The following is an 18,859-nucleotide window of genomic DNA, read 5'->3' as shown; positions in this document are numbered from 1 at the left end:
TGCTGTCCTGTATCTGACAGGCAAACCTGTATTGCACTCCCAATCCAGCTCTTTAGTTTATTTGAATTTGGAATTATTAGACCATTACTGTACAGTTCTTCCAGGTGAGACAACTTTTTTCGATGTTCTGACATGTGAAAAACCAAATGAAAGATAACCCAATTATTTACAAGCCCAGTGGCTGGCTCCATGCAGCAGGCCAGCAGACCCCACACTGTTTGCTTATATACCAGCAGCAGGAGGGATAAGAACTTCCTCCACCAGCTGTGCACATGCTCTCCAGGATACATGGAAATGCCCAGGTAGCAGACACACACTATATTTCATTGCTTTTGGTCACCTCACACTGATGATCACCACCAGATCAAAAACAGGCAGATATTTATTTGTAATAAAAACTGTAATCCCTCCCTATCTTCCTTCTCCGTCCACTGTGTATAATATTTAATTTATATCATGTTTCCATTAAATGTGATAACCTACCTTTTCGCCCTCCTTACTTTCAGGACTTGGAACATTATTTTCATTTTGTTAGAGGAAAAAGTAAAAAGAGCAGAAAAACCCTATAATATAGATTTTATAACATCAGTCCCAGCAATTCCATGGAAGCATTACAGGAACACTACCACTCAGAATGCTGTTGCCAAAGAGGTGTAATTTCAGTTCTAGGCTAGAAAGTATGGCTTAAAAAAAAAAAAAAAGAGGCCATCAGTGCCATGTGTGACTTAGGCATATTAGGCATATAAAGGCCCCCAGAAAAACAAAGTATTATACATTTCATGCAGCAGTCTAGTGTTCCCATAATGGAGAATCAGAATAAGAGATAAGCAACTTGGAACAGTAACTTATCGACAGCAGAGGGCAGGGACTAAAGTCTTGATGGGGAAATTAAATTGAATTACTAAGCTATTTTGATAACTGCTCCAAAACTTGCCCTACAGCATACTCAAACAATGGCATGAATTTCCTTAAGGCAAGAGTCACACTCCAGTAATATTACATTACAGGTCATTTTTTAACATTGGGACACTCACTGTCTCCTTATTTTTGTGCAATTAGTGACTTTGCTGGCAAATAAATCTCTCTCAACTCCTTTACACCCTCCTAATAGTACTTCTTGCAACACCACCTTCTACAAAATCCAAGACCATTTCTACATCATCTCTTTTAGAGCCCAAACAAACTCTTCTAGAAGGAATGAGAACTGTTTAAAATATTGACAACAATAAAGCAAAAGCACAAACCCTGCTGATTAAGTAGCTTATTCTTTCTCCATGCTTTTTATCTGCCTTACAAAGAAGGGAAATCAAAATGAACATAATGAAAACCATACCAAAGTAACACAAGTGCCTGGGATTTGCTATCATCTCAGTGTTTGCAAAGGAAATTCAACTTCATTACACTCATGACTGCTGAACACTTTAAAATTCAGACACCACCACTGCTTAGCTTATAGCCAAGATTCCTCACCATGATGGACCCCTGGAAAAGTCCAATCCAAGTGTCACCACTGCAGTCTGGCTGGTTTTTTTTGTTATTATACCTCATCCTGTCTCTCACCTCTACAGAAAGGATGAGGATAAAGTGCATTACTTTGTTGTTTCTACAAGCTATTATTTAAGTGTAAATTGAACTCAGATTACCCTGGGGCAAAACTAAGAGTTAACAGATTTACAGGGTTTTGTTTGTTTGTTTCAGTGTAGGCACTATTAGCATTTTTCTTTCTTCAAACTACAGCCTTGAATTACTAACATGAATGTTTAGCACTGTACTCCTTCCTTGTCCTAACTGCTAGTAGGAAAGCCCCTTCCAGAATTCTAAATTCTAGGAAGTCTGGCAGGTACCATAATTCACCATCACTACATACCCAAAGGTAAAAACCTCAGCAAACAAAGCTGTGAAAGGAACAGGACAAACATACTGCCACGGGCAAGAAATTGGGCCATTCTGATCAGTAACTGTAACCAGCAGTCAATCTTCAGAAGTTTAATGAACAAAATGCAAAACAAACTAAGCTTATGTCTAAATTTTGGTGTTATTTTCAACCTGTGTATCTTAACAAGTTCCACACCATTTTTATTAATGTACTAGGAGTCCAAAATAAGCAAACATTGCTGAAACAACTGCTCTTTGAAATTAAATAGGTAACTAAAATACATGGTGAAATTATCAGCAGATGTTTCAAAACAAACTCAACACAGTAGCTATCTACTTACAGCCTGCAGAACTAAGACCTCAGTTTTCTTTATCCTGTAGTCTTTTACTGTGATAGTTTTTTAAAACACTGATGAAAGCATTTAAAAACAATCCAAAACTTCAATGCCCTGATATGTAAAGGGCAGAAAACATTGTGCTCTACAGAATTCAGCAAGGAGTTTAATGAGGCTTCAACCATACCAAGTCCTACCACACAGGGAGTAATTAACTCCAGTAGGGAACTGCCCTTAATGCTGGTAGCAAGAGGGACACCATGCAGGCAGGTGGAGCACTTTACTCAAATGATAATATTTAACTGACTTTTTAGATTGTATTGCCTGCTGCAGGCTGCATACCTCTGGAATAAGTAAAGAGGACAATCTAAAGGTATTTTCTAGATGAGAGGAATAATCCCAAAGTTTCTTCCTAGGTGCAGTTAAGTACCCAAGACAGATGCCATCACACACTTGAGTAGCCCCAAAGTAAGCAAAACTTCAGGCTGCCTTGAAGTTGTTTCCTAACTGTTACTGAAGGAAAAACATCACACTTGATTCAATTATAAAGTTTTCCTACAGATTTTTTAAGACAGCTGTATCTTACATGCTGGAAAAGCAAACATGACTAATCACATACTGTACAGCACTCAGCTGTGTTAACACAAATAGAAATAGCAAACTGTCCTGTGTGCTGCCACACCCTCCTCCCCCCCATATCAACACACCGCATCAAAGCTTTTGACATCAGCCCCTTCATATTTAGTGTTTTCACCTGTAGAACTTAAAGCATTTTGGAGAAATCAGGAAATTAAACACAAGTAGGATTTTTTGAACACATATGCATCTCCCTTCACTGACCAGACATTTCAAGACCAACTATGTATCCTGGTTATTTTGTCCAGGTCATATTAAGTGTAAGGAAAAAAAAACCAAAAAAACAAACCCACCCAAACCACAAACCAAAAACAAACCGCAGAACACACACCCTACTTAGTTAAATACTCTCTGTGTCATCTAAATTTTTAGGTACCCATTCTTCTTGTATGCACACATTTTTAAAACATCTAGTCACATAGCGTGACTCACAAGTCAGGAAACTCAAAATCCAATTTTCTATTTTTAAAGAGCTACCTGCAGCAGAACCTTGTTTGGACTTTTCCTGATCAGGACATTTATCACCTTCATTAGCATTAGCTCTGACTCTACTGCAGTGGGGAATACCTACAGAAAATAAAGTATCCCTCCTTACCTGTAATGACTTTCTCTACCTTCCCAGCACTAATACCCACCCAGAACCTCAACCATGTGCACAAAAGCTGGACAGGGAGGGAGGAGGAGACTCCACGCACACAAGCTCAACTTATCCTTGCAAATAATGCTGTCTTGCACATGTAAGATATTCAAAATTGTTACCTGTTTCAAATTATATCAAGTTAATATAAAAGAGATCAACTTTAAAAAGAAAACAGTTAAGATTGGTTCAGGTAAAGTTCAGTCTAAACCAAGTATTTTTACTGCACCAAGCTTTATGGAACCATTTAAGATATCAATATTAGAGAATGCTCTTGGAGACCTTCGGAACAACAGAAGGAAAACATTCTTTTTTCTCAAATTGAGGTCTCTAAAGAGTACAATGTTGATAACTCAATCAGATCTCTTGACTCACTAATATGCAAAACATTTTAATACTACAGACAAACTTTGTAACTTCAGAAGTCAAAAACATGAGAAAATTTGTGTCAAACGACCATTCATATTCCATTATAGCAGTTCCATACTTTCAGCCTGCACAAACTGTTGAAAGCTGCATGCAATATTCTCAACTCCTTCAGGTCTTTGACAAAAGAGAAAGTGAACTACTGGTCGGTCTAATTAGGAGGTGCTAAGCTTTGACCAAATTAATAGAACCAAATGTAAACTTCTGTCAAGTACCCTCTGATGTTTTGTTAAACATCTGTTTTTCCTACTTCATTTCCTGTTCTCTCTTTCTCTCCCTCCCCCACCAGACAGGAAATTGTCTTGACAACAAATGAATCAGCTAGAAGTGGAACTAAGCAGCCATCAGCTGATTCCTCATTGTTTACAGTCACAGACACTTCAAAAAGCCTTGATACTGTTTGCTTCCTAAGTGACCATAGCTTTTGTAACTTCATCTCATTAAAATAAACGTTTTACGACAAGAGAACAAGCTCTTTGAAGAGCCAAGTGATGATTTATATCTTGAGATCCAAAAATCAAAACAAGAAACACTTTACTCAAAGCAACCGAAATCATAACAACACATATTGTAGTGTCAAGTCACAGGATCCACCAACCTTCTATTTCTAGGTTTATCTTTTTAAAAAAAAAAAAGCCACCCAAAGAGAAAACGCTCTAAATAAAATCCCAAACAGGAATACAAATGCATTTGCTCTTTAAAAGCCATCTGGAAAAGCAACAGTATTGTTCATGGTCTATAGCAGCCTCTATATTCTTGTAACGTGCTGTTACAATGCCAACTCCACATTAGTATTAGTGCATTTTATTGCTAAACTTCTCTTCCCTCAAGAAAACCTAATTCCTATAAACACAGAGATTGTGAGAAGTATTTCAAGGTTGAAATTAGTATTCAACATAGACAGTTTCTACAGAAACTGACCTATTTTAGGACTGTGACAGGATTTATATTTTATCAGTTAGGTACGTTTAATAGAGTTTTAACATTCAGTATGCCAAATCTTAGCCTCAATACTTTTGGGCTGCCTATCTCACATTCTACAACAGAATAAAAAAAAATTCCGATTAGTATGACGTTTGAGATAGCATGCAAGCAGCTTAAAGTAAACAAAAAAGAGAAAACAAGAACTATGGACAACCAACTCCATAGTGAAAGATTACACCACTACAATTAGTCCAACTACACAGCTCTGAAAGAGTTCAAGTGTGCCTCTTACCACAATTGCATGCGGAGAATGCACTAAGGCCTTAAGTTCATTCAGGTCGTTCTCAGCCTGCAGAAATCGGCATAAGAGAAAAAAAAGTATATAAGGAGGATGAATTTTGAATTCTCTCATAGATACTATAAATTTCAACAGTGGTTAATACAGTCCTATAAGCCCTACGTTACCTTATCCCATTCTCCTTCCATGACATGATTGCGGAATTTGGTAGCTGAAGGATGTTCTAAACGACATCCTGACTCTTGCATGAGGAGATCAACAGTCTGGCTGCAGGAGAGATACAGTGTAAAAAAACCCGACCAGTTTCACCCTCACAAATACACCGCCTGCTACGATAACAGTTTACCATAAAGTAACTTTAATTAAACAAGAATATGATGACCAGATTCAGATGCTTGTTCAAGAAGGTGATCTCAGTTGCCTGAGATACATAAAAAGCTACCTCTACCTAAAGCAAGTTGTCAAGGAGCTTGAAACCTTTGCTCAAGTACCATAAAGTATGTGACTTACCAGCCACCACAAACAGCCAGCCCTGCACAGAAGATAAACTTCATGAAGGAAGATATAGTCTAGAAAGCTGTTAGCTACTGGCTGCCATCCCCTGCCCCCTCCCTACCTCCCCCCTAAAAGAACAAGGAGAGCTACAACATCTGGCACAGGCCTAATTTTTTCTTCTTCATCACTTCTTAGAAGACTGGCTCCTTAAAAAAAAATAAACAAACTCGGGAACCTGTAGCCCTCCCCCTTTTATACTAAAAATAGCTTATTTACTGTGGTGTCATCTATGAATAGTCACGAGTTGTCTGCTGCTGTAAACTCGCCTCTTGTGTCAGAGGCAATTTATTTTATGGAATATGTTCTTTATAGCTGACCCATTCTGCAGTGTTTTGAAGACTTCTTTTGTGGCTACATAAGCACTTCGTAGGACTTCTCTACTCTCCTTCCAAAATGATGACATACTGGCTAGCTTTAGCTTTACTCACAAAGCGCTATGATTAAACACTTAAGACTTCCCCTATTCCACTGGGAAATTATTTTCTCTATTCTGATTTTAAGGAAGGGCCAACATTCTCATTTCTTGTTTACAAGTAAGATTTTTAGCAAAAACACGCGTCCAGCACAAATCTACAGAGGCCTTCACCATTTAGAGGGCCAAAGGTTTCCAGAGTGAAACCAATCGGCTTGCTTAAGTGGCAGTTTACTTTGTGTCGCTTCCTCCGAGCTGACAAGCCAAATCTTGGAGCTCATCTGCGAAAAGCCGCCCCCCCACGCCCAGCTGCGGGCTCCATTATGTTTACCAGATAACTTCTCCCCCACTAACACATTTGTATTGATCTACCCTTATCGGTGTGCAACTCGACTTCCATATTGCCATCCCCGGCAGGGGAAGCTCCTGTCCTGTCCCTTCGCTAGACAACCGGCACGGGCTTGGAAAACACAGCTCCGGCTCCATTTTTCCGGGAGCGGGCCTGCCCCACCGCCGGGCACTGCTGCTCTCCCCTCACCGGAGACCACCGGGCTGCGGCGGGGCAGTTTCGGCCACCAACCTCCCCTCACTCCGAGCCGGGGGTCCCTTCCTCTCCCCTCCTCCCCGCTTCGGGCTGCCCATCCTCCACGGGGACCCCGCGCCGGACCCTCCCCGCGGACGGAGCGGAGGGCGGCGGGGCGTGTGTGCGGGGCTGCCCCGGCCCCGGGGGGACCCTCCGGTCAGGACGCCGCAGGAAACGAAGGAAGGAAGGAAGGAGCCCGTCCCCCGCCCCGGCCGCGCTGCCCCTCGCCCACCGCGGCCACTTACTTGAGCCCCAGCCCGTGGAGGTGCTGCCCGATCAGCCGGATCACGTCCTCGTCGGACTGCGAGAGCCGCTTCTTCTTCTTCAGGGCGCTGCCGCCGCCCCCCAGTTCGGCGGCGGCCGGGCCGGGCCCCCCGGCGGCGGGGACCCCGTTGTTGACGCCGAGCCCGCCGGGGCTGCCGCCGCCGGGGCCGCCGCTGTTGGCCGAGGGCAGCAGCCCGTTGGCGTGGGCCAGCTGGTCACCGGCGGCCGTGCCCGCCGAGGCCTCGCCGTTCTGGGCGCCCAGGCAGCCCAGCTCCGGGCCCTGCGGCGGCGGCTGCTGCTGCTGCTGGCCCCCTCCCGCCCCGTTGGCCTGCATGGCGCTGCTGGCGATGCCGCCGCTACTGCTGCTGCTGCCTCTGAGCGGGGCGGCGGCGGGGGCGAGCCCGGCGGGCACCGAGGGGGACTGGGACGAGGTGAGGCCTGCTCTGCCCGCGGAAGCCCCGGGCTCTCCTGCTCCCTCCGCCGCCGCCGGGGAGGCCCGGGCTTTCTTCCGCGGGGGCGGGGAGGCTCCGCCGGTGTCCGAGTCGGAGGAGGAGGAAGCGGAGGCCAGAGTTTCCTCGCCGAGAGCGGCCGTGGTGGGAAGCCGGGGGGGCGAGGAGGGGGAGGCGGCGGGGGCGAGGGGAGGCGGAGCGGGGCCCTGCGCCCGCCGGGGGTCCCGGAGGCAGCGCCGCCGCCCGCTCGGGGCTCCCTCTGGCGATGGCGGCCGCCGCTGCCCTGAGCCCCCGCCCGGCAGCCCCAGGCGCCCGGCCCGCTCCGCTCGCTGCCCGCCGGGTTTGTCTCCTCTCAGCCCAGCTGCACCTAATGGAGTCCGGGCCGGGACGTCACAGGAAATTCCTGCACTGCCCCCTACACACACTTCCGCCGCCCGGGGCCGCGGTGGGCACGGCCCCACGGCTGCCGGGGGGCGGCGGCGGGGCGGCCCCCGGAGGGGACGGGGACGCCCCAACGGCACCGCCCGGGTGGCCGCCCGCCCGCGCGGGGTCCCGCGGCGCCTGTGGGGGCCCCGGGCGTCGTGCCCGAGGGGCTGCCGGGGGTGCCGGGCATGTGCCCGGTGTGTGTGCCCTGAGAGAGGGGCGAGGGCGGGCCCGCATGAGGTGCGGTGGGCTGCCCCGACGTGTCCCGGTGGGACCGGCCGTCCCTATGGCACCGTGGAGGTGACCGGGTAATTTTCGGCCTCAGGGTGGTTTCCTGATGCAGTTTGGACGGGGAGAAATGGGTGCGAAAGTGGGGGAAATTAGGTTGGGTGCTTGGAAGAAATGCTTTTATGCGAGAGTGATGAGACATTGGGACGGGTTGCCCAGGGAGGTTTGGATGCTCCAGCCCTGGTGGTGTTCAAAGGCAGGTTGGATGGGACTTGGAGCAAGCTGGTCTAGTGGAAGGTGTCCCAGCCCAATGGGGATGGTCTTTAAGGTCCCTTCCAGCCCCCGGGGTTTGTAAAAAAGGAAGATGTTTTAATGAAGTCACATCCTGGTGTTGCACATGTTGGTTACTAGAAGGTTTCAGACCTGCTGACGGTCTTGTCGCTGCGTGTGTTGGCACGGAAAAAGGGGGAAACGGCAGTTTTGCTGGATCTTACAGGAATGTTGAGAGTTGGGGCACATTTGTCAGGACAGGCTGTCAGGAGACAGTGGGAATTTTGAGGATCCTAGTATCTGCCCTGTGGTCTCTCTCTGCTAACCCTCCTGTGTGGTGGAAGGCAAACTCAAATCCTGAGCCAGGCCTCTGGTCAAAAGTCATGAGATGAGTGAAATCTTGGTCTTTAAAAATAGCATCCTGAAATAATATGTTTTATGTTATTTGGTTTAGAGCCTAGAATTGTTATCTTTGGTATGCTCAAACTTTTCTCCAAAACCCAAAGGGAAATAACAAAACTCTTTTTTCCTTATTGAAAGTTGAGGTTAATATCTAAATATCTTCCCCTTCAGAAGCTGAGGTTTTAGGAGTACTGGCTTAGGTTAAACTAGTAAGTTTGAGCAACAGTCTTTGTTTTGAGTGGAACTTTGAAAAAGTCCAGCCAGGGGAAACCAGAGGCCCCAGACCAGTGGAGAACTCCATGGAGGGACAAAATACATGAAAGGAGTGAAACAGAGAAGGAGATAAGACCTCATGGAGGCCTGGCCAGCTGAAGTAGATACCTTGGCCCTTTTTAGAGGCTGCAGAAGATATTTGGCTGATAACAGCTAAAACTCTCTTACATCAGAGGGAGAGGTTGGAAAGGGCTTTGTCCCTGACCTCTGCCCAGGTGTGGCTCTAGGGTTAAATTCTACATCGGTCTTCCAGAGAGAGGAATGTTGATTTTGTGTTTTTAGCTCACCAACTATTGCTGGAGAAATCAAGACTTGTGTTTTAGTCACTTCACTGCTGTATATACTCTCATTTCCATTGTTCTGTGTTTTCAGCATTCTTGAGTTCTTTCTTGGTCTTCCCCAGATGCCATCACTGCATCTGTAATTCAAAGACTTGGGTAAAGATGACAGGGCCAGTTGCAGAGAGCAGCACACACCCTATGAAGGCACCTAAAAGTGAACTTTAAAGATCAAGAGTAGGTTTTCAGGAAGGCAAAGTTGCTCATCACTCTTTGCTGCCCTGTGCCTCAGTGTCCAGGGGAAGCAGATGGTAAAACCCAATCCCACTGTCTGCTCCTCTAGTCCTTTGTCACCTGTGCCTTTCCCAGTCATAGAGGTGGTTTTTACTTCTCCTGGACTTTCTGCAGTCACCAGGAGAGGATCTTGGAAGACAGGTCTGGGGCTGGCACAGTCACAAGAAAAAGAGAATTGTGAAAGGAGTAATGGCACCATGCTTTGTCAGTTTTTCATCAGCTAAGCCCTGATTTGGATCTGATTCTATTCTGCAGCCAGATGAGAGAGGGCAAATTTAATAATCCAAATAAGTGTGCAGCTTTTTGAGCAATTAGAGAATCAGCTGGTAAATACAAAACATGTCTCACTTGTGACAGATGACTCTATTACAATAGCAGAAGTATGAGTTCATCCTATTCAGGCATCTTTAAAGTTTCCCAAAAGTAGAGAATTAATGCACCAATTCAACTATAAAAAATGACAAACTTATAAACACCAGAAGAGGAATTTTCAAGAGAAATTTTGGCAACCTTAAATACAGTTGTAGTACCAGCCACGTTATTGAAGCAGAGTTGCAACACATAACTGTGCAGAATATGTACAATTCTGACTATATTGTAAGTCAGACAACTTCCTATCATATAGTTCCACATCTTTAATAGAGAAAATGTTGCAGAAATACTTCTTATTTATTGTGATACTTTAGAAAACCGAGGAGAGCAATCATTCCCTGTCAAAAACAGTAAATGAAATTACCAATGTAGAATATTTTGAATTAGTGTTACTCTTAAGTGTAAGAAACCTGTCTTGTGACATTCTAGACTAAATACAGATGCTTGAGAAGCAAGAAACACTTCCATTTTCTAGGTCTGGAAAGTCAGAAAAAAAACCCCTTGAATTTATTGTTTATGAGCTGGCTAGAACTAATAAACTTTGGCTAATTTAGTTTTTGTTTTGTTTTGGTTTGGTTTTTTTTTACTTTTTTTCCCCCCACCATTTTGTTTTAGAGGAGGATGGAGCACATAGTCCAGATCTGAATAATAGGAAGGAACTCTCATTAAGGGCCTGGGTTATTTGATAATAACCATGTGAGGCTGCTTCAGCAGAGCTGTAATACTACAAAACATTAGAGAAAATCCTCGAGAGATGGATTAGCAGTCAAAGCTGAATGCTGAAGGTAATTAATTGTTTGATTCCCTATCAGGTGTGTATACTTTCCTTTCTGCATCAAATTTGAGGTTACTGGAAACAAACCAACTAACAACAAAGAACAAAAGAAGAAAGAATAATTTAGAACAATCATATTTTCCACAGTACCAGCTAAATAAATGCTTGAACAGGCACCTGGATATGCTTGCCACTTCCAAAAAACGAGATAAGGATGAAAGATAAGCACCTTCTTTAAACAGCATTTTTAGAAACCATTCAGCAGATAGTAAGCAAATTACACTGCTGTGAGATTCTTCATCACTTCATGTAGAGGAGGATGGTCAGTGTTTTAGTAGAGGAGTGGAATATGGAAAGCCAAAACCTGGCTGGAGTTGCATCTGAAGGATGTGAAGGGCAGCAGAAAGAGCTTCTACAGGTGATTTGGCAGCAAAAGGAAGACAAGCAAATATGTGGGCCTGCTGCAGGACTGGGTGATTAAACTGGCCATAAAGGTGAAGGAAAAAGAAGAGACCTCTTCCACCTTGGACTTTGCTGGGAAAAAACCCTTTCCCATCTCCCAGGCTGCTGTGCTGGTAGCAGGGTTTGGGCAGAGGAGGGAAACTCCCCACAGGAAGTCAGTCTGTCAGACTGGGCAGTCCACTGAACCCCGTGACACTTACTTGAGTGTTGAGGGAGCTCACCAGTTTTATTTTGTGCTCACACCCCGTGACATTGGAAAGGTGCAGGTGACTGAACAAAGGCTAAAGTTACACATTTAAGTTCAGTGTGTCTGACCCAGTGTCACTGACTTTGGGCTTAGTGAGCATGGGGAAAGCAGAGGATGCCATTCAAGCTTGTCTTTAAGAGGGCTTTTGGTGGACTTCTCAATAACCTTATACCTGGGGAGATGTGGGTGAGGTGGGCAGAGCCTGGGTGTGAAAAGCTGGCTGTTCCCCCAGGCTTGAAGGCTGTGTGTCATTGGTTTGAAGTCTTGTCTGCTGCCCCGTTAGGAGGGGTCAGGGATCAGTACTGGAGTGAGTCTCCTTTGACAAGGTCACCACGCAGGGGGTGGTACAGAGTGCACCCTCAGCAAGTTTTCAGCTGCTCCCCTTGCCAAGCTGGGGAGATCAGCTGGTACACAGCAGGCCACCAGACAGGGCAGGCTTGCCAAGCTGCAGGAGTGGGCCAGTAAGAACCTCGAGTTGGTCAACAGAGACAAGGGCAAAGTCCTGAATGTGGGACAGGCTGTAAGATGCTACAGGCTGAGAACCAGCTGGCTTGGAAGTAGCCCAGCAGAAAAGGGCCTGGCCATCCTGGTGGACAAAAGAAGTTCCTCATGGGATTCCAGCACCTGCAGGGCTGCATTCTTCATCCAGCCAGCAGGTACAGGCTCTGTGTGCAGCACTGGTGGGGCCACACTGGATACACACCAGTGTGGCCCCACCAGTGAACAGCCAGTTCAGCAGAGTCTCCTGAGGCCGTAAGGGGCTGAAGCACGTGCTGTGTGAGGAAGTGGGTTTGGCCACAGCAGGATCTAATTATAACGTGCACCTTCCCAAAGAGAATTATAGGGAAGATGGCACAAGGCTTTTCTCTGAGATAGTCACCAACAGGATGAGAGATAAAAGTGAGAAGCTGCACCCAGTGATATTCCAATTGTGTGTAAGAAAACGAAAGTTCAAAGGGAGAGTGGTCAAGTAGCAGAACGTTTTCCCTGAGTGGCTGTGGATTTTCCATCCTTGGAAACAAAACTAGACAGGAAAAGACTTTGAGCAACCTAGTTTATCTTTGAAGGTAGCCGTGGAGAGAGCAGGAGGTTGAACCAGTGACCTTCAAAATGTCTTGCCCAACTTTAATTTTGCTGTGATTATAAATATACTTTCTACAAGACTATCCTTGTGTTGGTGGGGAACAGTATTGGTGACTGGATAATTGTCATGTCTCAGGGGTTACTGATATTATATCCCAAAGCTTCAGTACAGCCATCATGTTTCTTTGTAGCTGAGCTTGCATAGTGAGGATAAGGGCAGTAGTGCTGTCGTTGCAACCTATTTAAATATTAGGTAATCACACAGTGTCTTGTGTCCACCAAATTCATGTGCATACACTGATGTTGACCTCTGCCCTCTCCTGGGTAAGCACAGCGTGCTGTGGTCACAAAAATAAATGTCAGAAAGAGCCAGGGATCCCATGTGGTACAGAACGTCCTGTTTAATTCAGGGTGTGTCGTGTCTTTACATGGTCAGTGCAATTTCTCGTAGGAAGAGCATACCTGGCATGGATTCCACTGTATTTCCATTGCCACAGGTGTCTTTTCTGGATGTGCAGGATGCATTGGGAGAGCTCAGACTTCTCTGTAAGGACAGACAGAATGTGCATGTGCAAGGGGTGTGCTGCCAGGTTGGTACTTACTGTGCAACTTCTCCGAGCAAGACAATGTTGCATATGCTGTGAATCTGACATGTCAGACTTGCTTTGCATGCAGGATTTATCTGTCTGGGACTATTCTAGATATCACCTTGCAAAATCTGTCTATGTATCCTGTGATGTATCAGGCATTTTCAGATATATTTAGAAGTCAGGTGTGGCCAGGATTTGAAAAGACAGTAGGCCACCGTGTCAGTGCTGCAGTGGATTGCACTGGACAGAATAACAGCGTGCTTGGATTTTTCTTTTTTTTTCCTCCACATCTTGATAGGTGTAAATGCTCACTCTAACACTTATGAAATCCCCTTCTGACCACTGTGTGCAGCAGGAGCTGGCAGTTATTCAACAGAAAAGCCAATCACTGATTTTATTCCATGGAGGATTCCAAGCTTCTTGTTTCTTGTGACCTGTGTTCCTTAATATCAGCGTGTCGATTTCATGTCCAGGTCTCAGATGGGTTTTTGGTGTTTTTATGTGAGATTAGATTTTTTCCTGCTGTTGTTGCAGTTATTTTACTTTTCCTACTTGAGGGCTGCTCCCCTGCCTTTTATTTTGTGCTGGCTCTCAAGGCAATTATTATTTCAGTCTTGTTAATTGTGTCTGCCAACTCCCACATAGCTCCTAGAGCCTAACCCTGAGTGGGGTGGCATGCCACCTTCTATTGCCTATCCTTGCAATTGGGACCTGTCTCTCCCAGAATGACATGTACACTTGGCCTTTCTCTAGGCAGCTGCAATGAGCTCTCACACCTGGAACTAAACATTCAAGACCAGGCATGTAGACTGTAGTATCTCATATCCACTCTGGAATGGGCAGAGGGGAAACTATTACGTAACCACCAGAAGATTACATCTTAACATTAGGCTTGCGAATAGCTCCTTGGAGCCCTGGGATTGCTTACTAATTTTTTCCCCTTCTTAATCAGTAATATATGGTGTTCCAAGTCCCTGTTTAAAAAAGCAAGTGAACCAGACCCTCCTTACTCTGGGCAAGAGATTAAAGGCTAGTGTCACAAGAATGTCATTTAAGTGCCCCTTATTTTAAGGGAAATCATTACTTTTTCTTGTGACTGTACCTTTACTTAAAATACAACTTCCTGTACAAGCTCCTCCTCCCTTGTTGGTGCATAGTATTTACATCAGAAATAAAGGGTCACAAAATTAGAGAAAAGATTCCTTTGTGTGGCTTCATACATTTATGTAGTAAAAAGTCTTTACCACTTCATCTAATGTTTTTCTAGTACATCAGCTCTGGCTCTTACTCTCAGATTTAAGACCTCAGGAAGTTTCAAATACCTACTCTGATAAAGAACCCAAGGCACCAGCACTAGTCCAGCACAAAAATACTTTTTCTGCATGCTTGAAAGAGGGTGTTGTTCTTGAACTAGACTGGCCTGAGATGCAGGAGCGGACCAAAGCATTGCATGGTACTGAAGACTGATCACTCAGGCTTTCAGGAGGACACTCATGCAAGACACAAGTTCTGTCTGAGGCTGACACCAGGCAGTAAGATGTTAAATCCATGTGATCCAATAACTTTTAAACATTACATTTTTATTTCCAGAAGAGTTTCTTCAGATCCTTTTCCAAAGGCTCTTAGTATCAGAGAGTTCAGTTTTTTGTCTTAGACTAATGTATTTGGGTCTTTTGTACTAAACCAACCTGATTTCTCCAATTGAAAGTGTAGCATTCACCAAATTTTCTGTAACACTTGGAGGTTTTCTGAAGAGGGTACAATCTGTGGAATGTAGGCAGGGATAGTTTTTTACTGAGACGTATTTGGAGCAACTAATATACCTTATTTGAATCTTTGCCTCATAAATGATAAAATAATTTCAAATACATGCAGATTAAGCCTTTATGCTTTTGTGGCTTCTCTCTTAAAGAAGAGTGCCACGAGGGTTTCTGAAGCATGGCGTGGTAGGTAGGATTTACTGCCGTGCATTTGGCTGCATTACTCATCACCAGTTGGACTAATGGGCAGGACACCCTAGATATTGTCATCCCTATTTTTATCCAGCAGGACACGTTGATACAATAGACACAATTCCATCTGTAGAATTTCTGAGGTAGTTCCTCATTTTCTATAAATACCAACACCTTTTTTGTCAGTAACTCTGATTTAATAGCTCTTCTTCAGAGCACCATGTCTGAGAGAGGAGTGTGTCCTGCTGGATACTGCCAGTGCTGGGAGGCATGGTGGGAAGGAGTTCCAGCTGGAAGGAGGAAAGGGGAGTTTTGTAAAATTAGCATCAAAGGCTGGGTCTTTTAAATATTTCAGTGCATGCATAGACATACTTCTGTGGGCAGCACTGTTTACTGCGTTTTCACAGTTGGAACCTGGTTGTATAGATTATAACAAATCTGTCACCTCGGAGTAACTAATTATATTGCACACCATGGCCTTTCAAAACCTCACAAATGCATCCTGAAATGAGCTCAAGCTTTCTGTCCTGAAAGACAAAGACTCCTCTCCCTGAAGCTAAAAGAATACCCATGTGTTGTTAGGAGTCCCCTGCCAAGGATGTGCAGTGCCAAAGACACAGCTGAACAGAACTAATTTCATTTTGCCAGGAGCATTGACACAAATGCAAAGTAGGTAGCTTGATAAATCTGCTTTGCTGTTATTGTAACAACAGAGTTAGCAGGAAAACCTTGATAGAACTTTCTTTTTGAAAAACATAGTTCATGGCATTAATCTAGCCTGACTTTGTACATCTTTAAGTTAAGCAGTTGGCCCAGCTATTTTCCTAGGCTTCCTCTGGAGAGGTGGAGGCACCCACAAAGGTGATTCATCCCAGATCCTTATCATAGGATGGCATGTGTGGTTTTCTGGTGTCTTGCAGTGACACTGCCGGAGCCTAGCTCAGTGGCATTAGAGCACATCCCTCACTTGAGGGTGAGTAGAGTTAAAAGAGGTGAATTCTGGCCTATATTCTACCTCTGTGGTTGTACATTTGGAAATTCAAACAGTGTCACATTGGCTGTGAGATGCCAGTGTGCCACTGACAGCCTCAGTGAGCTGTGGCAGTGGAGCACTTAGTCCTGTGTTACTGGGACGTCAGCCTGTCGCTCGTGGATTTTGGAGCTGTACCATCACATCCCTTCTTGGTGATCTGTCATCATCTGTTCCCAAGGTCATAATGGCTCCTAAGACCCAGCTGTGGGAGGAAACCAGCCAGCCAGGGATGTTCAGGCCAGTATTGCAGGTCACCTGAAGGGATGTTGGCAGGAAGGATCCAGGATGACCTTTGGGGATCTCTGAGGGTCTAGACCTACCACATCTTATATTGCAGCTGCTCCCAGGGCTCTCCTTCCTCCTGTTCAGGGTATGTGTCTTGTGACCCTTGGGCCTAACTAGAACCTGTGTGCAGTTCATTAGATAGTAAAGGGTAATCATTGATGCTTAGTTTTGTTACTTTAAAAATATGCACACTATTAAAATTATTATGGAAATAATAATCAGATGAACAAAAAGCAAGGTGAAAGCTTAAAAACCTTTTCTGATTAAGTGCAGTAAGCATTCTGTGTATGCAGAACTGCCAGCAATTTCTCTCCCCACCATCTCTCATCGTTTGTAAAAATAAAGAAGAAATACAGGTAATCCATCTTGAAAATAAAGCCTTTTCAACAAAACTCTAAAATAAGCACTTTTGCTTGCTAAACACATTCATTTTTCATATTAATTTTTATATTTTATAAGATCAGTTACCCCATAGCACATACTTGCATGCCTTCTTCAACAATATTGTGATAACATTATTTCAACACTAAGAAGAGACTTAGGATCATCTACTTCATTGTTAATAAAGTTTTACCATGCAGATATCCTAAAATATCTTGTATAAAGACATTATGACTTCCCTGAAATTTCATGAGTTATTTGATGCTAAAACACCCTTAATGTCTTCTGCACAGAACTAATATATTACTCTACATCTTACTTTTATAATGTATTAAATATTTGTGTTTTATCAATATTAACAAAATATTGATAATGAAATACATTGCAAATATTATGTGGATAATAAGACTATGCTACTTCACATATGTTCAAAAGTTTGTCATAGGAATAGCAATTTTGGCTATGTCTTTCAACACCTTTAATGGTTTTTATCATTTTACCTATAAACATTAATTTAAATTGTAAATAATTTATTATATGGAAAAAACCCTATGGATATTCAGTCTGGATTTTTTTGACTAGAAGACAGTAAATTGAGGCAGATTCAGATTGTCAACAACTGCTTCCATGACTTGGCTTTTGAAACAAGCCTTGATGAATAATATTGCATAGTTATTGCACTATCAAGCATTTTCAAAAAATAATTAAAATAGTAATTTCTTTTTAATGAAACTGTCTAGAATGCTCAACCTGCTGAATTTTACATGGGACCTTTGTATTCCTTAGAGAATTACACTAGCAATGTTTCAAAAGGGAGCATTTTCAGGGGCAAGGCAATATAAAACCTCTGAGAAGAGGAATTTTTGCTGCTTGGATAAACATAATCAAAAATAGAATAGTAGAAATCATGTCTTCTCTGGTGTTCAACCTGTGCTGATTTATGCTTTTTGTTTCTTTATCAGTGGATATCAGACTGATATCAGTCTTCTCATTTCTAAAGTTGTTTTTGTTAAGGGTTTTCAAATTCACCTATCATTTTTATTTGTTATTACATTGGCTTTCTCTTTGTCCAGATCAGGCTGAAAATTTTTCTTTCCGTTTTCCTCCAAGGATTTCACAGGGAGGAAAGAGGATTGTTCTGGGTGACACTGGCATGCAAATAAATAACACTGAAACTTGGAAGAGTGTTAATTAAAAATTATTATAACCTGACTGACCTGACTTGGCATCGTGGTATCTTGCCAAACTGGCTCTTTATTCTTACACGTGTCTGATTTGTGTTTGTGGTGTGAAGCTAATGAGCTCATGGAATTGTTTGGCCTAATCCTGCTCTCTTTACACTGCAGAAGTTCTCTGTGAGGAAGAACAAGGAATATCAAAATGAGGTTCACTGGTTATGACTCATGGTGATTAGCCCAAGTAATATTTGGTATAAGCTGCTATTTTAATGAATTCAGGTGGATGACATATTGGGGCTGTTGTTTGTTTACCTAAATGAGATTTACATTGTTTTAAGACTAGCTTACACTTGTGTGTATGCTCTGTTGGCTTCAGTGCACATTTTTTGTGATTCTTACCTGTGTGGGACCACACAGGGTTCACTGAAACAAATTACAATGTGTTTAATGATGTAATTAATCAGTACTCAATTTGCTGTGACTTCTGATCACATTGCCATCATTTTGGCTCTGCAGAAGAAGAGCAATTTGGGTGGTTGTGAACAAGAAGGACTGGAATCTTAGAGAGGTCTCTCAGTTAAAAGAGAAGCAGATCTTATCTTTATAGCCATTTGTGCTACACAGACATCAGAATGCTGTTTCTTAGAGTCTTTGAAGTGAGATGGATCTAACAATTGTCCTGTTCCTCATTCCCCTTCCCAGAGGGACACTGGGCTGTGGGCTGGAGCTATGGAAGATGCAGGTGTCCCACCTCAGCCCTACTGCCCAGCTGCTGCTGTGCTCATTATCCGGGGTGGAGCAGCCTGGTGACACACCCCTGCAACATCTTGTTTTGGAGTTACTTGGTAGGAGTGCTGTGCTGAGCTGTGCAGCCATATCCTGCATTTAACTATAGAGTTACATGAGTAATAATTCAGGTAGTTCAACCAGAGTTATTCA

The 18,859-nt window shown here is 43.8% G+C and overlaps 1 protein-coding gene across 2 annotated transcripts in view; it reads right to left on the bottom strand.

Annotated features, from left to right (window-relative positions):
* WDR26 (WD repeat domain 26) overlaps positions 1 to 7,761 on the bottom strand; it is a 31,284-nt gene extending 23,523 nt beyond the window's left edge. Inside the window, exons 1-3 of one of the 2 annotated variants that reach the window (XM_084203095.1) lie at positions 6,927 to 7,761; positions 5,299 to 5,398; positions 5,126 to 5,182 (exon numbers count right to left, since the gene is read on the bottom strand). In XM_084203095.1, the coding sequence (XP_084059221.1) occupies positions 5,126 to 5,182; positions 5,299 to 5,398; positions 6,927 to 7,279 (510 nt within the window). In that variant the 5' untranslated portion in view covers positions 7,280 to 7,761. The remainder of the gene's footprint in view (positions 1 to 5,125; positions 5,183 to 5,298; positions 5,399 to 6,926) is intronic. The other variant, XM_084203094.1, reaches the window with a different exon arrangement.
* Positions 7,762 to 18,859: the final 11,098 nt, after the last annotated feature.

Source organism: Fringilla coelebs (genome assembly GCF_963513975.1).
Source record: "Fringilla coelebs genome assembly, chromosome: 3".
NCBI classification, from domain to species: domain Eukaryota; kingdom Metazoa; phylum Chordata; class Aves; order Passeriformes; family Fringillidae; genus Fringilla; species Fringilla coelebs.
The sequence above is the reverse complement of the archived record's forward strand: the minus strand, read 5'-3'. Positions and strand labels throughout refer to the sequence as shown.